Source organism: Ceratina calcarata, unplaced genomic scaffold, assembly GCF_001652005.2.
Source record: "Ceratina calcarata isolate Rehan_Ccalc_2016 unplaced genomic scaffold, ASM165200v1 scaffold275.2, whole genome shotgun sequence".
NCBI classification, from domain to species: Eukaryota; Metazoa; Arthropoda; class Insecta; order Hymenoptera; family Apidae; genus Ceratina; species Ceratina calcarata.
In genome coordinates, this window is record NW_017149745.1 from 73,613 (window position 1) to 92,706 (window position 19,094).

A 19,094-nucleotide genomic window follows, 5' to 3' on the forward strand; every position below is an offset into this window, starting at 1 on the left:
TTCTTAAGAAATCGAATTCGTAAATAGAGATAGCATTGAGTTCACTGTTTTCTTCCCTACTAATTCCTTTCCCCGCCTGAGTTGTTGTTTGGCCGACTACTTATATACGTACATGTATATAATTACGCATTATCTTTAAAGCTGGAGATAATTCGATACATGAACGTCTGGGACGCATCGCGACGTGTCTTCTTATTTAATACCAACAAGACATATATCTAAATAAATGTTTTATTGAAAATTCGACAATAGTACAAGTTTCAGATATTGCGTAGCTGCTCGCTTGCTCTTTTATTATCGGAATAAAAAACAGTGTTCAATCAAACTTAAAACGTAAGGTACATTATATACAAGATTCTCGTGTAAATCGAAAATTAAAACAGAACGAATTCAGAGGTGTTCTTAAAAATAGGTGGTACAGATTGAAATATCGTGCTGAATATGCAACGATGTTTGTGACTCGGGGTAAGTCTCCCAGATAGTTTATTGATTTATTTATTAATCGTCCGTAACGAAGAACTCAGATCTCGTACATAAAATTCGTGCGATTTAAATTAATACAGAGTTTACAAAAAAAAAGAAACATACAGATTGTAAAAATGGATTGTACACAATAATTGTTTACATTTAACGAGGAATTCAACCGTTACGAAAATCTGTACAGGGTGAGAACAATTTAAAATTCATTGTCTGCATATCGATTACATTTGTTTTACAAATCGTATAAAAATTGTTTAATCCGTACGGTTCTATTTCCTAGTAAGTAGCTTAATAGAACATGGCAACAAATGAAACAGAAATACCGGCATAAACGTTGTCGGGACACATCAGACGGTGTGCAATGTACAAACTTTCTTTTTACAAACGACTCGATAGAAAATGGAAAAATTGTATCGATAATTCTTTATCTCCGAGCGTGTCCCGACAAGGTCCCGAGTAATTGTTGGCACTTGTAAACTGGTGGCAATAATGGCTTAGCCTCGCGGAAATGTTTTGTACACGTATCTAAAAATCGTTCAGTCCTCTTCGTTGCAATTCACATGAAAAGTATCGAGCGAGATAGAACTGGAGTTAGAAAATCGCGACGAGTATGTACATAGCAAAATGATCCGCAGGCGAGGCTCAGTCCGGAGACACGCGAAGCCTCCCCGATTCTCTAATTTTAACGAACAATAGTATTGTGAGGAGAGTTCGCGTGCCTACCTACGAGATGTACAAAACTCGCTGGCGCAACGGTGAAATGTATCTCTCGCTAGGTAAACATTTTCATTAAAATCCTATGCCGAATTTCGATTTAAAGTTCTAACTCGTTCAATGACTCTCTTTAGATCCAGAAATACAGAGACATTACTGGGCCGCGTCGATGCTCCTTCCCATCGGAACTGTTATCGTTCTCGCTCTGGTAGTCCTCCTAATGGTAACGTTCCGTTCGATTAGATACGATCACGCTTTTGGGTAATGAACTTCAGATTGATTGATAATTTCAGGTTTTGTTCAAGAGATGCCCGCAGATGGTCGCCGCGATTGTCGCAGCCATCCTCGGGATTATTATCATTTTCACGGCTTTAATGTCGATCAATCACGCTCCGATTTACGCTTAAAGTTTCACGCACACCATACACACGCGATGCAACGTCCTATCGTTGACGATAGTAAACAATTGCAAACACACTCACGCGATATTTTTCTAATACATATATTTTCTTAATTAAAGTGCTCTTATTACTAGTGCATCTTCAAGCTCATTTTCATTTCCACCATGTCCCTCGACACTCCCATCACCGTTTTTTGATAGCTGTTTAACGCTTTCTGCAGTCTCTCGTAACTCTGAAATTAGAATAGGAATTTTTATGAATCAATTTAAATCGTGTCCTAAACACACGTCTAGCTTTTAATATTCTGTCTGCTTTTATTCATTCTCAATTTCTACACATTTAATTCTCTAATAAATTCATCATCACTTACTTCAGTAAAGGTTGAATTGTGCTTCACTTCTTCTAATTCTTGCAACAGTACTTCTAAAGTGTTAACCGGTAGCCAGACCGCAGGGGTAACTGCCGTTAAATGGGTCTTCAGACCGAAATTCGTTTTACCGCTACCCAAAACAGCATTGATATATTCCACTGCCAATTCACTAGCTTCGACGATTCTGCCAGTATTCAACATTAAACGGAGCAGTTCGGCTGCGTTTCGTTTCTAAAACAAATTACATTTTAATAAACTTAAATTTTCTCTAATGATAAGAATGGATGATTCCTTCGAGTAATACCTTGTACGACATTAATAACCACTGAGGAATGAACGCTCCTTCCTGCAGCAATTTCCGGGCAACTGCCTTATGCAGATCGCTGCATTCATCCTTTTCATGTTTCAACGTCAAATATTCTAACAATCTCCAAGCAGTGTTGGAGACGTTCGTATTAGACAAACCGATGTCGAATATATCGTTCTGAATAAGCCAGTCCCAAGCATTGGGATCTTCACCGCGGCTCAATCTGATACACTGCGCAGTCAAACTTTCCAACACAGAACTTTTGCTGATTTTAAACTGATCGCATAAATGTAACGCAGTCGTGAATAATCCAATAGTCGGTAGTATAATCACGAGCTCCGACGGTCCGGCGTGCGAGACGATGTGGAGATCTGAATTTATCTTCGATACCTTCAACCTCGCGTCCACTATGTAATACTCTTTCTTTATATCGCTCAACTCGAGCACCTCCACTTGTTTCTTGATCTTGTAATGCAAAATCCCGTCATTGCTCCTTCTTAACGGCATGTCTTCGTAGTCCATGTCCTCGAAATCGTCGATCACTGGCCTGACGATCCATCTGTAGACCTCAGAGATCAAATGCAACGCGTTGATACAAGCTAGTAAACACTGTGCTTGTTTCGACACGACTGCGACCGACTGTGGCTCTTGGCTCAAACGCATTGCCTGCTCGTACATCACCGATGCAGCTGTAAAATTAAATCATTAAATAGAAACGTGAAGATCGCGTATAGAATCGAATTTTAGAACAAATGTTCCAATACCTTTACGCATGTTTCCTTTGTCAATGTGGAAGCTGTATAAGAAATTGTAGTAATTATTCTCGAGGAGGTCCACGCTCCTAGCTCTGCCTTCCACTATCCTCTCCAAATCCTCGTACATGTCGACGTACGGGAACGAGATCAGGTCTATCAGCTTCTTGCGCTCAAACAAGGTCACCACTAACTGTCTCAGACAGTCAACTCTGCGCGCGGAGTCTGGATTTGAGTTCAAACAGTTGTACGCTTTCGTGTGGTGGCCCAAATTCAAGTGCTGGGTGAACACGATCGAGTGCAGCGTCGGCAGATTAGGATCACACTTGTCTGCCATTAATATAGCCGTTTCGGCAAGCTCTATGATGCAGTCCGCCGCGTTATGTTCTTCAAACAGTTTGATGACTTTCAAGTAATACTGAATTAATGAATTGTTCTCGGATATCATGTTAGTTTCGAGCACGGCGTCGGCTAGAAACTCGTCGACCAGTACACCACCGGAGGCTCTTAAAAAATGATCGCAAGCCTTCTGTGCTTCTCCCATTTCTAGCAACGCGACGGCTAATATGAACTTCCTCGACGCGCTGTTCCATTCGCACCAGGTATTCAAAAGCCTGACGTATTCTTGGACCAGCAAGAACTGACAGCTAGAAAGCAACCATTCAGGGAAGATGAAATTCCCCGATCTCGGCCATCTGATCAAGTTCTATTAAGAAATCGATAAGATTGAATAGAAAAACAAGTGGATTTCTTTTTTTTTAATAAAAGGATACATGACTTGTGCGATGAGCGTGATGTGAGTCAGCATGCCGTAGTGCCACGGGATCAGGGTGCTCGCATCCAGATTTGTGTGTGCCATCAGATTGTGAGCGTGCTTCGCGCCGCTGTTTTGTATGAACAGTTCCAGCAAAGACAGAGACCGCGGTTGCTTGTATCCCGTGTCCTTGTACCTCGTGTCCAGATTCGCTCTTGCATCGATAAGCTTCAGCAGTGCTAAACGTTGAACACTGGAGTCTAGTAGCGACTGTATGGGTATTGGTAATGCTGTAGATTCGCAGATCCACGTGAGAACGTAGTAAGCTTGCGTTAAGACGACTGTTTTCGGAGCTAGGGAAGATTTAATGGAATGCAGCGATCTCGAGTCGAACAATTCAGGTCTCAGCAGTATCATTTGTTGAAGAATCAGTAGATTCCTGCAGACAGCGAATCTCAGTTGAGTTACTTGCGCCACGCTCTTCGAAATCGCGGATATTCCTAATTGACTACTGAAGAAATGATTTATATTAAGTAACATTTTCGAGGTATCGTGATCCTCGTCATTCAACTGCATCTTGTCTGGTTGGCCGATATCATAGGTCAACGTTTCTAGTAGCATCGCCATAGCACTGGATACATCTCTGACGTTTGATAATTTGTGACAACTAGGATGGTGCGTGATGAACGTACTGATCGGTTCTTCTGACTCCAGCATCAGTTTTGATAATAAATCGTCGACGATGATGTCAGGACTTCTCAGATGATACAATTCTCTCTTTATCGCTGTTTTAATCTCTTCCGATAGCTGCTCGTCTAATAATACCAAGGCTGACATTAACGTTATCAGATCTTGACAAATATCTTCATCTTGCGATAAAACCGGCGTCGCCTTAAACCGCGAGGTGTACGATCTCTCGTTGCAAAACATCAAATACTCCAATGCTTCCATCGGTCTCAAAAGCGAGAAAGACGACTTTTTGAGTAGAACTACTCCATAAACGCTTGGTAGTAAGAGTATTCCAACCGGTCTGGTACTGTTCGCGTGATACTGTATAACGCAGGAGTAATACTTGGACCAACAGCGATTCGCAATCTCTAAATAATCTTCGTCCATCAGTTCGTAATCCATGATCTCAGCCTGGATCTCCGCTTCAACCGCGATACAGACGCGTTCCTTCAATTCGCTGCTAGACAGGATTTTATCCTCTATAATATTAGATCTACGATATATGTTCAGAGCTTTCGCTATATCTGCTAAGGAGAATTGTCCAGGATGGAAGATGTGATTGATGTAAGCTTGTCTCGGATCTGTGTCCGCATCGCTCAGGATGTAATCTCTGTCCGGCGTTTGTTCCAAAACTGCTGCCTCCCATTCGGAATTCACACGCGTACCATTTAACGCTAGTTGAGTATGCGTTACTTCGACCGCGTCCATGTCTGTCGTTCTCCAGACTGCCCACAATCGCGTGGTTGTGAAAGAGAAATCCACTAGATGTTGCTAAAAGGTTCAATATAATTATTAGTATAAACATTGGTTTAATAAACAGACTGCAGATTTTTATATAAATTGACAGAGAATAGAATTGTACGTACATCTTGTGCGAACCTGGTGCACAGTCGAACGAATTGAAACATGCCGTTCTCCTGGATCGGTTTTAATATACTGAACTCGCATCTCGTGCTGAATTTGAGAAAGGTGGCTAGATACAGTTCGTTGTTAGGACCTAAAGTCTTCCGTAAAACGTGACCCTGTGCTCCCTGGGATGCTACGCGATTATCGATCGCCGCGTCGGTCACGGCAACGCATTGAGCCTTGTTACAAGACCACATGCGGATATTGCCTTCGCGGCATAAAGCAAACAGATATGTATCGTTCTCGCAATTGTGTATCGTCAACGACATAGCCACGTGAGCTTCGGACGTGCGTCCTCTCAAAGCCGTAGCTATGCCGCTGAGGAATCTCGGGACCATCGAATCTTGCTTCAACTCGCTGGCATGTACGAGACCTGTTTTTATATCTAGTTTCAGAAGTAGAATCGTCCCAGAATTGTAGGCGAGAGCAAATAAAGCTTCTTGTGGTGGAATGAACCACGAAGCGGCTGCATGAGGAACTGGAGAATCTATAAAAAAAATAATAATAATGAATATTAAGTAGTTTGAATATTTTATTTATTTCTTACTAACTCGTAGTCCCTGCATTTGTAATAACGTAAAACATCTGTGGATCCTCTTTTGTCTTCTTTACATTCTGAGTAGATGCTTCGCTAAAAATTGACTGTACGCTCAAGTCTTTGTACGTGCTTAAAGAATGATCCTATAAAATTATTAATTAGATTTAGAAAACTTGTGGCACAGCACTGGTTTCACAGAATACTTACATTCTTATGAATTCGTTCGGGATGCGGAAAGGACAGCTTGTGAACACTGGAGACAGTTGCTATCAATATGATAACAGAGTTCACTGTCTCGTGTATAGAAATTCCATCTAAAATGGGTGTATCTGTGAACTTGTATCTGACACGGCAATTGGCTAGATTGAGATCTAAACTGTGTTCAACTAACTCGAGTACATCGTGGCAGATATGCCAATAAATGAATCTGTTGCGTGTAAAATATTTTGAGCAGTCACTGTACGAGTATCCTCCGGCTCTCTCCGGAACCTTTATGTCTTGCAAGGTGCTTTGGCTCCCCCCTGAAAATCAAAGTCCTCAACATATTTTCGAAACAATATGAATTCCTATGAATCAGGGATCAACATATTTCAGTAAAATACGACAATCTGATATCGAGTCATTCTTAAAAACGTTAGTTTCGTCTGTCCGGCGAGTGCGTATGAGGTTATGCTCGCTCACCAGTGTTCAACGTGATTTCGTTCCATTTCTCCGGGACGGTTTGGTCAGGCACGACTTCCCGATAACCCAAAGGAAATTCTTCCATTTTTTTACCAGTTATAATTAAGCGAATATCCCCTGTACTACGGTCTTAAATCACATCACAGTGTTACTCGAAATTTTAGCGGGCATTCAACGCTGGTCGGTGTCACGCTTTCGCTTTGGCGCCCTCGATTTTACCCTCTGCTGCTAATTTGCATATAACCTCAATCGCGTTGCGTCAGTATTAAATATTTCTGAACGATGTAACTCGTTGAAAGAACATACACCGAAACGATGCGAACGAACGAAATGGAAGTAAACGTGAATCCGATGGCCTTAGTTTCGACGTCAAAATGCATTTCTTCTGATAAAACCTAATTTACAACAGTTCGTCTACCGGCGGATGAGAGGCTAGTGAAATGAGATTGAATAAAGGAATTGTCACAGCATTTCAGCTGATATTAAACGTCTTCTTCTCTATTCTAATTATTCTACTGAACAAATGGCTCTACGTTAACATCGGTTTTCCGAACATCACATTATCTATGATACATTTCACTATTACATTTATTGGATTGATAATCTCAGAGAAGTTCGACGTTTTCTGTATAAAAGATATTGCGATCAAGGAGATATTTTTTATTTCCATGATATTCTGTGGGTCCGTCGTATTCACAAATCTGAGTCTGGCAGAGAACACCGTCAGCACTTATCAAATGGCTAAAATGTTGATCACACCCTGTGCAGTAATAATGCAGATCATACTTTACAAAAAGCATTTTAGCACGCTTGTTAGGATCACGTTAGTTCCTATCACGTTGGGGGTGGTAGTCACATTGTACCACGACATGCAATTGAATTTTATTAAGACGGTATATGCTGTGGTTGGAGTACTTTTGACATCCTTGTACCAAGTGGTATGACTACTGCTCTTCCATAAGACACTCTCTGATTCGGTTCTTAATTCAGTTCTCTGATTCTGCTTCCTATTTGTAGATGGTAAACAGAAAGCAGAGAGAATTCCAAATGGACCCGATGCAATTGTTGTACTATCAGGCTCCGATATCTGCTGTGCTGTTGTTCTTCGTGGTTCCACTCTTGGAACCCTTAGAACAGACATTTGCAAGGGGATGGTCTTTGATAGAGACAGTACGCTTCATTCTTTCTCATAGTATATATTCGTATAATCGTTTATAGCTGTGAATTGTCTTACAGGCGTTGGTCTTGGTATCAGGCATTGTAACATTCCTCGTTAACTTAACTTCCTACTGGTTTATAGGAAAAACTACCCCATTAACGTATCCTTTCTTAAAGAGAAGATATTATTTACACGAATTAGTATTATCCTTATTTATTAATTAGTTATAGTATGGTTGGGTATTATAAATTCTGTCTGATACTTTTGAGTAGTTCATTAGTCTTTGAGGAAACGCTGTGTATATATCAAGCACTGGGAATAATTTTAACATTAGCTGGAACTATTTTATACTCTCATGTGAAAGTGAGTATGAGAAATTAGTTATTACAGATCTTTCAATAAAATCAATTTGATTTTTAGATGAGAGATACACAGGCTGTACAGAACAAGGATAAAGAAAAAAGGCCGTTGTACTCAATATAATTTTGTAACTGCTAGATTTATAATGAATAAAGTGAAATATTGTGGAACTTTGAGTTCTTCATTTTTCCTTTTAAAAGAAGAAAAAGGAGATCATTGCAGATTTACGATTGATTAAATAAAATACATGTTCTGAGACTCGCTGGCTGCTTTTCCTTTTAAAATGGAATCGCGAAGCAAAAGGGGGGTCACCGTCACACCTAGGGCCGAGGAGGATTAATTCAAACTCCGTTCAAATTAATGGAAACTTTTAAATTATATGAAGCCTTGCTCAAATATTTTCCCAGGTGCATCGGACCCGATACAACGTGCGTTAAAACGCGCTTATATACGAATCAGCTACCGCCGTGACCACTTTCGAGCAACCGGTATTCGGATAAGACATCTACCGTGAGAAAACTACATGCAAATCGCATTTCCCTTTTACGAAACCTATCGCACATTTAATAACAATATTGAAGTCTATCAAATATTTAGAAACGCTCTATTTAATTTATTCCGCATCGATTAAACGGAAAATAATTCAGCTGCTGAATTTTTCCGGTTTATCGAACTGCGTGTTTCTATAGCGACGGTCATGGCGCGAATAGAAGTTTCATCGATGAAACAGGCGCACTATCGATGCAACGTGCTTACAAAGAAAGAAATAATTATTTTATCATTGAACGATGAAGATCGAGGAGGTAAAGAGTACCGCGAAGACTCAGAGAATCTCGGCTCACACGCATATCAGAGGATTGGGTCTTGACGAGAATGGACTGGCGATACAAACCGCTGCTGGTCTCGTCGGCCAGGAAATGGCCCGCGAGGTTAGATACTTAAATATAGTAATCAGAATTTACTGAGAAGTGATTTAATTACAACGTGAAATCGTGTTCACGATTTATTATAATGATTACCTTATTCATAATTAATGATTGTCCTGGTTATTCTTTGTAATCAGGCTTAAAACAATCAACTGCTCTAATAGTAACAATTACAAATGTTTATACTCTTTTTAGGCAGCTGGAATTGTAGTAGATATGATAAAGTCAAAGAAAATGGCTGGGAGAGCTGTACTATTGGCAGGTCCACCTGGTACAGGAAAGACAGCGATTGCTTTAGCTATTGCCCAAGACCTAGGTAGCAAAGTACCATTCTGTCCCATGGTAGGCTCCGAAGTTTACAGTTCTGAGATAAAGAAAACTGAAGTCTTAATGGAGAACTTCAGAAGAGCTATTGGCCTTAGAATTAAGGAAACTAAAGAAGTATACGAAGGAGAAGTCACAGAACTGACTCCTGTTGAAACAGAAAATCCCATGGGTGGATATGGGAAAACGGTTTCCCATGTAATCATTGGATTAAAGACAGCTAAAGGCACCAAGCAATTGAAATTAGATCCTTCGATATATGAATCTTTACAAAAAGAGAAAGTGGAGACTGGGGATGTAATTTATATCGAAGCAAACAGTGGTGCTGTGAAGAGGCAGGGTAGGAGCGACAATTTTGCTACTGAGTTTGATTTAGAAGCAGAAGAGTACGTTCCTTTACCCAAGGGAGATGTACATAAGAAAAAAGAAGTTATTCAGGATGTAACGTTGCACGATTTGGACGTTGCTAATGCGAAGCCACAGGGTGGGCAAGACATCATGTCGATGATGGGTCAGTTATTGAAACCCAAGAAGACAGAAATTACAGGTAAAGTAAATTCGGTTAGAAATTGATTGAATGAAATGCAGGAATGAAAATGAGTTGGGAACTGTTTCAGATAAACTGCGTAAAGAGATAAACAAAGTAGTGAATAAGTACATCGATCAGGGAATCGCGGAGTTGGTACCAGGAGTTTTATTCATAGACGAAGTGCACATGCTGGACATAGAGACGTTCACGTATTTGCATCGAGCGTTGGAAAGCGCAATCGCTCCAATAGTGATCTTTGCAACGAACCGAGGAAGATGCGTAATCAGAGGAACAGAGGACATAGTATCGCCACATGGAATACCTTTGGATCTTCTAGACAGATTATTGATCATACGAACGCTTCCGTATTCGAGATCAGAGATAGAACAAATCGTTAAATTGCGAGCTTCGACGGAGGGACTGCAAATCGAAGACGAGGCTCTGTCCGCTCTCGGAGAATTAGGTACTAAAACGACGCTTAGATACGTGGTGCAGCTTTTGACCCCAGCGGCGTTGACCGCGAAAGTGAACGAGAGAACGATAATTAAAAAGGAGGACGTGGAAGAAGTCGGATCTCTGTTCTTAGACGCGAAATCTTCCGCGACGATCCTCACTCAAAATAAGGATAAGTTTATGAAATGAACGCATGGAAATTAATTAGGAATGTTTAAATTAAAGACTGTATTATAATTATTTCTTATGTTTTCAACAGTAGATCTTATCACAGAATTTTTCTAAGAATAAAGTTCAGTTCTAGTGAAATGCGTTCATATTTTTTTATCGAACCTTGTTTGCTTCAATTCGCGTGTTGCGAAAATGAGACTGCAGGAATTGTATAAACAATACGCGTGTACGTGCGAAGGGATTTTGCCAATATTTTTCAATGTGTGTTATAACTCCGGGTTACAAAAGTTCAAGCCGTAATCAGTCGTCGTGACATCACTGGATGATACGGGTTCACGGTATAAAATCACTGTTTACTTTCATAAACTCTTTAGTTCCTTGGAATCGATCAAAGTAACAGCTTAACATTAGAATTTAAAATAAATCCACGATGCTACACGTTTTCAAGTTAACGAAGTGCACGAATTTATTTAATAAAAATCGCGCGGTCCGCCACGCGCGTGGATTAACATTGAGCAGTAGTTTAAGGAGGGAAAAGATAGACGAGCTTTTCCCACGGAAAGATGAATTTCAAACGAGGCACATTGGTCCCCGGGAACACGAGCAATTGGAAATGTTGAAAACCATTGGATTCGAGGTAATATACTAAATTGAATTAATAAAACTTAAATCACTCATCACTCATTTACTTGATGTAACAGAGTTTGGAGGAGTTAACAAGCGCAGCCGTTCCTGCGAAAATTCTTTACAAAGGAGATTTGAAAATCGAGGAACCATTGAGTAAGTACCATCCCTTTCTGAATCATGCGAAATATTCTACTGAGAAATGTGTATACTCAAGAAACGTGAGTAGTCACACGAGTGCAGATAGGAGACACGTGCGAGCTGATAACTCCAAGATAGCGAAGTAAAGAGTTGTACAAATACATTCTTTAATAACTATTGTTAAAGAATTTTTTGTATATTAAATATTTTCTAAACATTCATCATGAATGAATGAAATCAGGAAAAGTAATATTAATAACACTGATAAAGAAAGAATAATGAATAAAATGACCTGTTATTGTGTGAGATATCGGAGGTCATGGGTTAAACTCGTGCGGTCAGATTAGCATTCACGTGATTTTTTAAGACGAATGTTCTAATTATACCAGATTACATAAAAAGATATTTGCTTTCCAGCTGAATACGAATTATTAAAAAGAATCACACGGATTTCGGAGAAGAATGAAGTGTGGCGTTCGTATATCGGGATGGGGTACAACAATTGCTGCGTTCCTCCCACGATCATGAGGAACATCTTTGAGAACCCAGGATGGTACGCGATGCTAAACCTCGATTTCAACACGATTAATAATTTCGACATAGAGATTGACCATTATATAGTTGAATTATAGGACGACGCAGTACACTCCGTACCAGCCGGAGATTTCCCAAGGTAGACTGGAAGGTCTGTTGAATTACCAAACGATGATATGCGACTTAACGGGAATGGAAGTAGCGAACGCATCGCTTCTGGACGAGGGCACAGCAGCTGCGGAAGCTCTGGCGCTCGCCCATCGAAGCAACAAAAGGAAGAAGTTGTTCGTATCTGATAAAGTTCATCCGCAGACGATCAGCGTGATCTCTACGAGGGTCACTTCGTTAGGATTGGATCTCGAGATCGGGGACGTTTTCCAAGTCGACACTAGTAAAAAGGACATCGCAGGAATCCTTTTCCAGTATCCTGACACTACTGGCTCTATTCATACGTTCGAAGACGTCGTGAAAAAAGCACAGAACGATGGAGTACGTATCTCAAAGGGAATCGAAAGATTAAAGTGTACGAATATTGTATCACGTTTTAGACAATGGTTTGCGCTGCCGCCGATTTGTTAGCATTAGCCATACTGCAGCCTCCGAGCGAATTCGGAGTGGATATCTGCGTCGGCACGAGTCAACGTTTTGGAGTACCGCTTGGCTATGGAGGTCCTCACGCAGGTTTCTTTGCATGTCGTCAAAAACTGGTTCGTTTGATGCCTGGGAGAATGATCGGAGTTACGAAGGATTCGAATGGGCAGGACGCGTACCGTTTGGCTCTCCAAACTCGTGAGCAACATATCAGACGCGATAAAGCTACTAGCAATATTTGTACCGCGCAAGCATTGCTGGCGAACATATCTGCGATGTACGCCGTTTACCACGGACCAGAAGGAATAAAGAATATCGCGGACAGAGTACATTTCTATACTTTGGTCCTTGCGAAAGGCTTGGAAGAATCTGGGAATAAATTAAATAATGAATACTTCTTTGACACTGTCAAAGTGACGCCTAAAGCATCTTTAACAAGTATAAAGGAAAAGGCGAATGCGCTTAAAATAAACTTCAGGTATTACAAGAATGAAGTTGGAATATCTTTGGATGAAACCACTACGGAGCAAGACGTGAACGATATCTACAAAATATTCTCTGCAGACACGACAGTCGAGGAAATCTGCAGAACCGAATCTTACTTAGACAAGAGTTTGAGTAAATCGCGTTTCGCTCGCACATCCTCGTACCTACAGCATCCAGTGTTCAACAGCCATCAATCTGAGACGAGAATAGTTCGATACATGAAGTCCTTGGAGAACAAGGACGTGTCTCTCGTGCACAGTATGATCCCATTGGTAAGTAAAACTGTACACGAGGAAATCGATAAGGATCGTGTATGTTCATGACGTTGATTAAATTCGGTTCAACAGGGATCTTGCACGATGAAACTGAATTCAACCACGGAAATGATGCCCTGCAGCCTGCGAGGATTCACCGACATACACCCTTTCGTTCCCCGCGAGCAGACCAAAGGCTACCAGCAATTGTTCGCGGATTTGGAGCAAGACCTCTGCGCGATAACCGGTTACGACAACATAAGCTTCCAACCGAATAGTGGAGCGCAAGGAGAGTACGCCGGGCTGAGAGCCATACAATGTTACCACGAATCGAATGAGGATAATCATCGACAAGTCTGCTTGATTCCGATTTCTGCTCACGGTACGAATCCCGCGTCCGCTCAAATGGCTGGCATGCAGGTGAAACCTATCCTCGTACAGAAGGACGGATCCGTTGATGTCTCACATCTGACGGAGATGATTGATAAGCATCGAGACACGTTGTCTTGTTTAATGATAACGTACCCGTCGACGAACGGCGTTTTCGAGGAAACGATAGGCGACATATGCGCGATGGTTCACGACGCGGGGGGCCAAGTATATTTAGATGGAGCTAACATGAATGCACAAGTTGGCCTTTGCCGTCCTGGCGATTACGGCAGCGACGTTTCGCATTTGAATTTACATAAAACTTTCTGTATACCTCATGGCGGTGGAGGACCTGGGATGGGTCCTATAGGAGTGTAAGTAATCCGATTTTCATATTCCAGAGTACAAATCGAAATCGTATTTAAAATAAAATTGATTCCACAGTAAACGACACCTCGCACCTTTCCTACCGTCTCATCCAGTGATCAGCTGTTCAAGCAACGGGAACAATGATGTGAAACAATCTGGCGCGGTATCAGCTGCTCCTTTCGGTTCCTCGGCGATTTTACCAATCTCGTGGGCTTACATTAAAATGATGGGCCCGAAGGGACTGAGGAAAGCCACGCAAGTCGCTATTCTGAACGCCAATTACATGAGCAAACGACTGGAAAAGTATTACAAGACGCTGTACACAGGCAAATCTGGACTAGTAGCGCACGAATTTATTTTGGATGTACGAGACTTCAAGAAGACCGCGAATATCGAGGCTGCAGATATCGCTAAGAGATTGATGGATTACGGCTTTCATGCTCCGACCATGAGTTGGCCGGTGTCGGGAACGCTTATGATCGAGCCGACCGAGTCTGAGGATAAAAAGGAACTGGACAGATTCTGCCACTCTCTAATTTGTAAGAATATCGTATTTGTTGAGGGTTTCTTCTCTTTAACAAATTGTAATGTGTTCTTTTAGCTATCAGACAAGAAATCAGTGATATTGAAAGTGGTAAACTGGACATGGTTAAAAACCCATTAAAACTGGCACCGCATACTCAAGAGCAAGTAATATCGAGTAATTGGGATCGACCGTATCCGCGGGAATTGGCAGCATTTCCAGCTGTACGTACATATCGTTTCTAAAAACCTATCGACGAACGGGTAAATGATATTTATCTGTATTTTAGCCATTTGTGAAGGGGAGCAATAAGATCTGGCCAAGCGTCGGAAGGATAGACGACACGTATGGCGATAAAAATCTGTTCTGCACGTGCCCTCCCGTATTACCGGAATAGTGATGAGGATAGTAATTAATTATGTACAGCTAGTTATAGAACTATTTAAATATTTATTATCATTTCTTTGTACAAACATATTATTTATACAAAAGACTATTGTTTTACAAGATAAAATATAATAGAATCCAGGTATCCTCTGTTTATCGAACGAAACCTTCACGAACGTCTCGCCTGTTCGTTTCATATATGTACAACTCCTCGCTGCTTACACATATTTTATAAACCAGGCATAAGGTACGCAATGTTATCCAGCATCTGCGAAAGTGTTTCGTGCTTAGCTCCGTTGGTCTCTGGCACTTGTTGCGTCAGGCAAATCAAGGGACCCAGTGCGCATAGGAGAGAATCCAGGAGGACGGACAGGCTGCCCGATACCGCTATTTGACCGTCGTGCTCCTTTAAACGTTCCCCGATGATCGTCAAGCTCTCGCCAAGGAGCTTGAGATGTGCGGCCACGTCGATCGGTTGGGTTCCAACGACTTTGTACATACCCGTGCCTATCATCGGCTCGTTGAGCAATTCTTTCGCGCTTCGGTTCGACGGTGGAGACACCGGAATGTTCCCTACGACCGAGGGCAGACCCAGTTGTATCATTTTTTTCGACGAAGCGGGCTTTTGCTCTTTTCCATTACCTGCAACGAAACGAGAGAACGCGATAGCGCGTTTTTAACGGGCTATACATCATCGTTCGCTGTACGATTCCGGCTATCCCTAAACGAAACGCATGCATACAAAACAAATGATAATGAGACATCTACCATCTTACTCGATAGGCGTAAAAAACAATATATGTATCGTCCGAGAATAGACGGTCTGACTAATACGCGTGCACGAGAAGCAAAATCAATATGAAATGAGCTACCACATAACTGATCCGATGAACAACATACTTCGTAAGAGAAATGATGTATGACATGAGAACCAACAAACCCACCGATTTTATTAATGAACTTTTTTCGCGAAGCAGGCGGCGGCATTTTCCAAACGGGCTCATCTTTACTCGCAGGTAAAGAATGAGGCTTTGCTGCCAAGCGTTTCGCGCGTCTGCGCCAGTTATACTTTTCCAGATTCGGCACCGTAGCCCACAGTTCTCCTAACCGTTTAGAAATAGCTGCGAAATCTACAAAAAGCAACGAATTTCACGAATAATATTAGACGACTCTCCTCTTGCCTCTTCTTAGAATGAATTTTAAGCTTTATTTTATATACCCATGTTGGGACACTGTTCTAGCAATTCTTGCCTAATCTCTTTAGCCCATAACATGTACGCGGTAAATCTCGTCTTCTGAAAACATCATCCAACTGTGAAATAATCCCTTTAGTGTAACTTCATGTGCATGGTACATACCCCTTTGTCTTTACGCTGTGCCTTCATTTTACCGATTATTTTCCCATCTTTGATAATCAGTTTTTTCTTACATTTCTCAAGCATGTACAAACTGCTCGCCTGCGTGGGCGTTGTTTCTTGGCCAGGTGGTTCGAGCTTTCGAAAACCTGCCTCTCTGTCGTCGATCATCAGAGGATCTATGTCATCATCGCTTCCAGAGTCCATACTGTATCTCTCGTCCTCGTTCAGCCCAGGGGGATCATCGTCGGATTCAGATCCCGATGATTGTCCCTCGTTATCCGACGACGTCTCTTGCTTAACGACTCTTTGCTGCTGGCCAATGTTCGAATTCGAATCTTTCCTTTGCCTTTTACCGCTACCATGCTGAATGGGCTGAATCGGTTGAATCGGCTGGCTGGGCTGTACGGCCTCGTATCTCTCCAATACCTGTTGTTGACTCTGCACGTTCTGTGCTTTCTGTCGTTTGTACTTGTTATCCGAGTAATCGTCTGGCGATTCAAAGTCAACGAGTTTCGAGGATTTCTTTCTGACGCGGCCACTGCGGGAGATACCCGTGACCTCTAGATCTGAAAGATAAAGCGGACTGCACCTTGCCAAGAAAGGGATAGGGTCCAAAATACTTCTTAACTTCTAACTACCACTCGCACAAAGTTTCAGGGGGTCGTGTCTACAAAAGGTATGCAACAAACGGTGTGGGTGATCCAAACGTACTTGGGTTAGATTAGTTCCAATCAATGGTCCGTCCTATTATTAAGATTCCCTCGATCGAACGATACCAATTGTTGTTAAATCTCGTGGACGCGTATTATAAGTCATGTACAAAGATCGGCATTCACATTCAACGAACCTTCTCAACGCCTGTCGTGTGCACGACGAACGAATACGATTCGACGGTCGGTTCTGATTTATTCGAATAATATTCTATCGGAATCACGTCATCCTATTTCGAGAAAAACCTGGCTATTTCGCACAATCTCATCGACTCTCGAATAACCTAATCGTACAATCGGCGTGAATAATTTTGGATCGCGTCGAACGTACACATATTACGATCGTCCAGGATGGCAATGGTTAGTCGGTTGCCTACTGGCTGAATTGCAATGTGTGCACATTCGGCATGGTAAAAACCGGTGTTTTTGTTCAACACATCATTAGTTCGACGAATGCTACGAACAAAAGCGCTAGTAACCAAAACGGTCTAAATATCGCAAGGAAATTCATAAATCCGCTACGAACGCGCACAAATCATGCGAGATACTGCAAGCGAGATACGAGCAAACAAGCATTCGATCTACCGCGGATCTCTCTCACGATTTAATGAAAACTGATCTCACCGTCATTCTTCTGACGTTTCGGGGTCAGGAACATATCCATAGCGTCGCTCTGTTGCTCGCCAAGCTTCTTGCGCCGCGGCGTCTTCCCAACTTTCGCGGGCTTACGAACAGTGGCGTGCATCAGGCGTACGGAAATTGTTCTCCCACCGACGCAAACGCATTTGGAATTATCTCTCAATTGTTCGACGGCAAATATATTCTCCTTCGGCGACCACTGTTTCGTTTATTTTCAGGAGCTTTTTAAAAACAACTGCGACGATGAATACCAGCATGCATCGCGCAGACCGAATGACGCAGTTACCTTGTAACGCGCGCCAATGTCTCCGATCTTTGAACCATAAAACGCTTTCCGGAACATCGAAATTCAAATGAATTAATTACAAGATCGATAAAATTATATCTTATTAAGAAATGAAGTCTGGGATATGTTTTCAGAATATTAAATGGAAAAATTTATTATTTACATTGTCATAAAATGTATATACATGAATTAAATGTCGTCTTCCTGTTGCCAGCCATCCTCGTCAGACAGAAATCTTCTTTTATGACTGGTATTCATATAAGGTCTCAAAGCCCATTCTGTGTCAGCTGCTGTTTCTGCGTCCAGAGTCCCTAATTTAATTTCGTACAACTTTAATTGGAATCTAGGCCCGACTTCCTTCAATTCAATGTCCTTCCCATGAACTTTCTTATAAGTATGATGTCTGAAAGCTATGTAGTCATCGTGATTGGCAAAAGTAATTATCCTCTTGCTGTCTTCCTTCGGTACTGGATACAGATACTTCAAGATATTCATAACACGTTGAGCCAGCTTTGTTTTAAAGTTGTGAAAGATCAGATGAGGATATTGTTCAGACATTGTCCCAATGTCAGGAATATCGTGTCTCATAATCACATCAGACATTGTAAAATAAGCAGTAGGTCCATAAGGCAAATGACAAATGATCAAAGTGTCAGGCACACCTCTGTGTTCGTGAACGATTATGAAATCTGTGACATCGTTGGCTCTGCATGCATGTACCAGCTGCTTCATTTCATAGTTTCCTCTGTTCATTCTCTGAGAATTTGGGAATATTAATCTCAGCTCCTTGGCAAACATCTTTAATCTGGAACTTGGATCACGAGACGTGGTGATTACGATTTTTGGATTCTCCACGCCAGCCCACCTGTACTCGTCGTCCTCGTGGGATCCCACGGTTCCTCCCACTTCTGTTCCAAGGGCAACAGCCATTTCAGGACCAGCATCTTCCCAAGCTAATTGTTTCTGTATATTCAAAGCATCTTTCCTGAGATTGGGATGTATCGGTATGTTTTCCTCCAAACTTCGTTTCAGTTTCTCCTTCTTCTCTTGAATATTTTTCAATTTATCCTGGACGGACTTCCTGTACAGATATTCTCTGCGAAGCCTCGCTTGTCTTCGCAACATGTTTAAACAAATACTTTTCGTCTGTTAATCTTTAAAATATTTGATTGTCAAGACGGAGGAATGCCAGGTTATGAGGCGTCCATGCGTCCATGTGCACGTGCATTGACTAGCGTTGACAGAATTTGAAATAGTAAAGAGTTATTA

General features: G+C 41.6%; 7 protein-coding genes across 11 annotated transcripts; 4 read left to right on the forward strand and 3 right to left on the reverse strand.

The window, feature by feature from the left end:
* Positions 1–105: 105 nt before the first annotated feature.
* On the forward strand, positions 106–1,708 carry LOC108623582 (uncharacterized). 2 transcript variants are annotated; one of them, XM_026812406.1, is made up of 5 exons: positions 106–338; positions 413–465; positions 1,116–1,256; positions 1,329–1,417; positions 1,488–1,708. In XM_026812406.1, exons 2-5 carry the CDS (start codon positions 450–452, stop codon positions 1,599–1,601), a joined length of 360 nt encoding a protein of 119 aa, XP_026668207.1. In that variant the 5' UTR covers positions 106–338; positions 413–449; the 3' UTR covers positions 1,602–1,708. The 2 variants fall into 2 exon arrangements, with proteins under 2 accessions (XP_026668207.1, XP_026668206.1); XM_026812405.1 differs by having other exon boundaries at positions 106–333.
* Nup160 (nuclear pore complex protein Nup160) lies at positions 1,603–6,804 on the reverse strand. The gene is made up of 9 exons (XM_018022168.2): positions 6,633–6,804; positions 6,159–6,472; positions 5,965–6,094; positions 5,374–5,900; positions 3,798–5,278; positions 3,037–3,719; positions 2,270–2,961; positions 1,966–2,196; positions 1,603–1,827 (listed from the first exon to the last, which is right to left on the reverse strand). Exons 1-9 carry the CDS (start codon positions 6,715–6,717, stop codon positions 1,726–1,728), a joined length of 4,245 nt encoding a protein of 1,414 aa, XP_017877657.1. The 5' UTR covers positions 6,718–6,804; the 3' UTR covers positions 1,603–1,725.
* A 55-nt stretch (positions 6,805–6,859) lies between these two features.
* LOC108623581 (solute carrier family 35 member E3-like) lies at positions 6,860–8,315 on the forward strand. 2 transcript variants are annotated; one of them, XM_018022171.2, is made up of 5 exons: positions 6,860–7,570; positions 7,650–7,802; positions 7,869–7,951; positions 8,022–8,154; positions 8,212–8,315. In XM_018022171.2, exons 1-5 carry the CDS (start codon positions 7,073–7,075, stop codon positions 8,272–8,274), a joined length of 930 nt encoding a protein of 309 aa, XP_017877660.1. In that variant the 5' UTR covers positions 6,860–7,072; the 3' UTR covers positions 8,275–8,315. The 2 variants fall into 2 exon arrangements, with proteins under 2 accessions (XP_017877660.1, XP_017877659.1); XM_018022170.2 differs by having other exon boundaries at positions 6,862–7,570; positions 8,016–8,154.
* A 446-nt stretch (positions 8,316–8,761) lies between these two features.
* On the forward strand, positions 8,762–10,692 carry pont (RuvB-like helicase pontin). The gene is made up of 3 exons (XM_018022165.2): positions 8,762–9,080; positions 9,273–9,948; positions 10,019–10,692. The coding sequence occupies exons 1-3, from the start codon at positions 8,940–8,942 to the stop codon at positions 10,570–10,572; spliced, it is 1,371 nt and encodes a 456-aa protein (XP_017877654.1). The 5' UTR covers positions 8,762–8,939; the 3' UTR covers positions 10,573–10,692.
* Positions 10,693–10,790: 98 nt separating this feature from the next.
* On the forward strand, positions 10,791–14,927 carry LOC108623577 (glycine dehydrogenase (decarboxylating), mitochondrial). Of its 2 annotated transcripts, XM_018022163.2 has the most exons (9): positions 10,791–11,191; positions 11,256–11,334; positions 11,737–11,872; positions 11,952–12,342; positions 12,402–13,202; positions 13,278–13,927; positions 13,998–14,461; positions 14,524–14,669; positions 14,735–14,927. In XM_018022163.2, exons 1-9 carry the CDS (start codon positions 10,985–10,987, stop codon positions 14,840–14,842), a joined length of 2,982 nt encoding a protein of 993 aa, XP_017877652.1. In that variant the 5' UTR covers positions 10,791–10,984; the 3' UTR covers positions 14,843–14,927. The 2 variants fall into 2 exon arrangements, with proteins under 2 accessions (XP_017877652.1, XP_026668204.1); XM_026812403.1 differs by lacking the exons at positions 10,791–11,191; positions 11,256–11,334 and having other exon boundaries at positions 11,781–11,872; positions 11,941–12,342; positions 14,735–14,926.
* A 27-nt stretch (positions 14,928–14,954) lies between these two features.
* LOC108623579 (HMG box-containing protein 4) lies at positions 14,955–17,815 on the reverse strand. Of its 2 annotated transcripts, none has more exons than XM_018022167.2 (5): positions 17,525–17,815; positions 16,191–16,750; positions 16,052–16,127; positions 15,777–15,962; positions 14,955–15,474 (listed from the first exon to the last, which is right to left on the reverse strand). In XM_018022167.2, exons 1-5 carry the CDS (start codon positions 17,643–17,645, stop codon positions 15,062–15,064), a joined length of 1,356 nt encoding a protein of 451 aa, XP_017877656.1. In that variant the 5' UTR covers positions 17,646–17,815; the 3' UTR covers positions 14,955–15,061. The 2 variants fall into 2 exon arrangements, with proteins under 2 accessions (XP_017877656.1, XP_017877655.1); XM_018022166.2 differs by having other exon boundaries at positions 16,191–16,756; positions 17,525–17,645.
* A 133-nt stretch (positions 17,816–17,948) lies between these two features.
* Positions 17,949–19,046, reverse strand: LOC108623572 (U3 small nucleolar ribonucleoprotein IMP4). The gene has a single exon (XM_018022152.2). The coding sequence runs from the start codon at positions 18,948–18,950 to the stop codon at positions 18,015–18,017; it is 936 nt and encodes a 311-aa protein (XP_017877641.1). The 5' UTR covers positions 18,951–19,046; the 3' UTR covers positions 17,949–18,014.
* Positions 19,047–19,094: the final 48 nt, after the last annotated feature.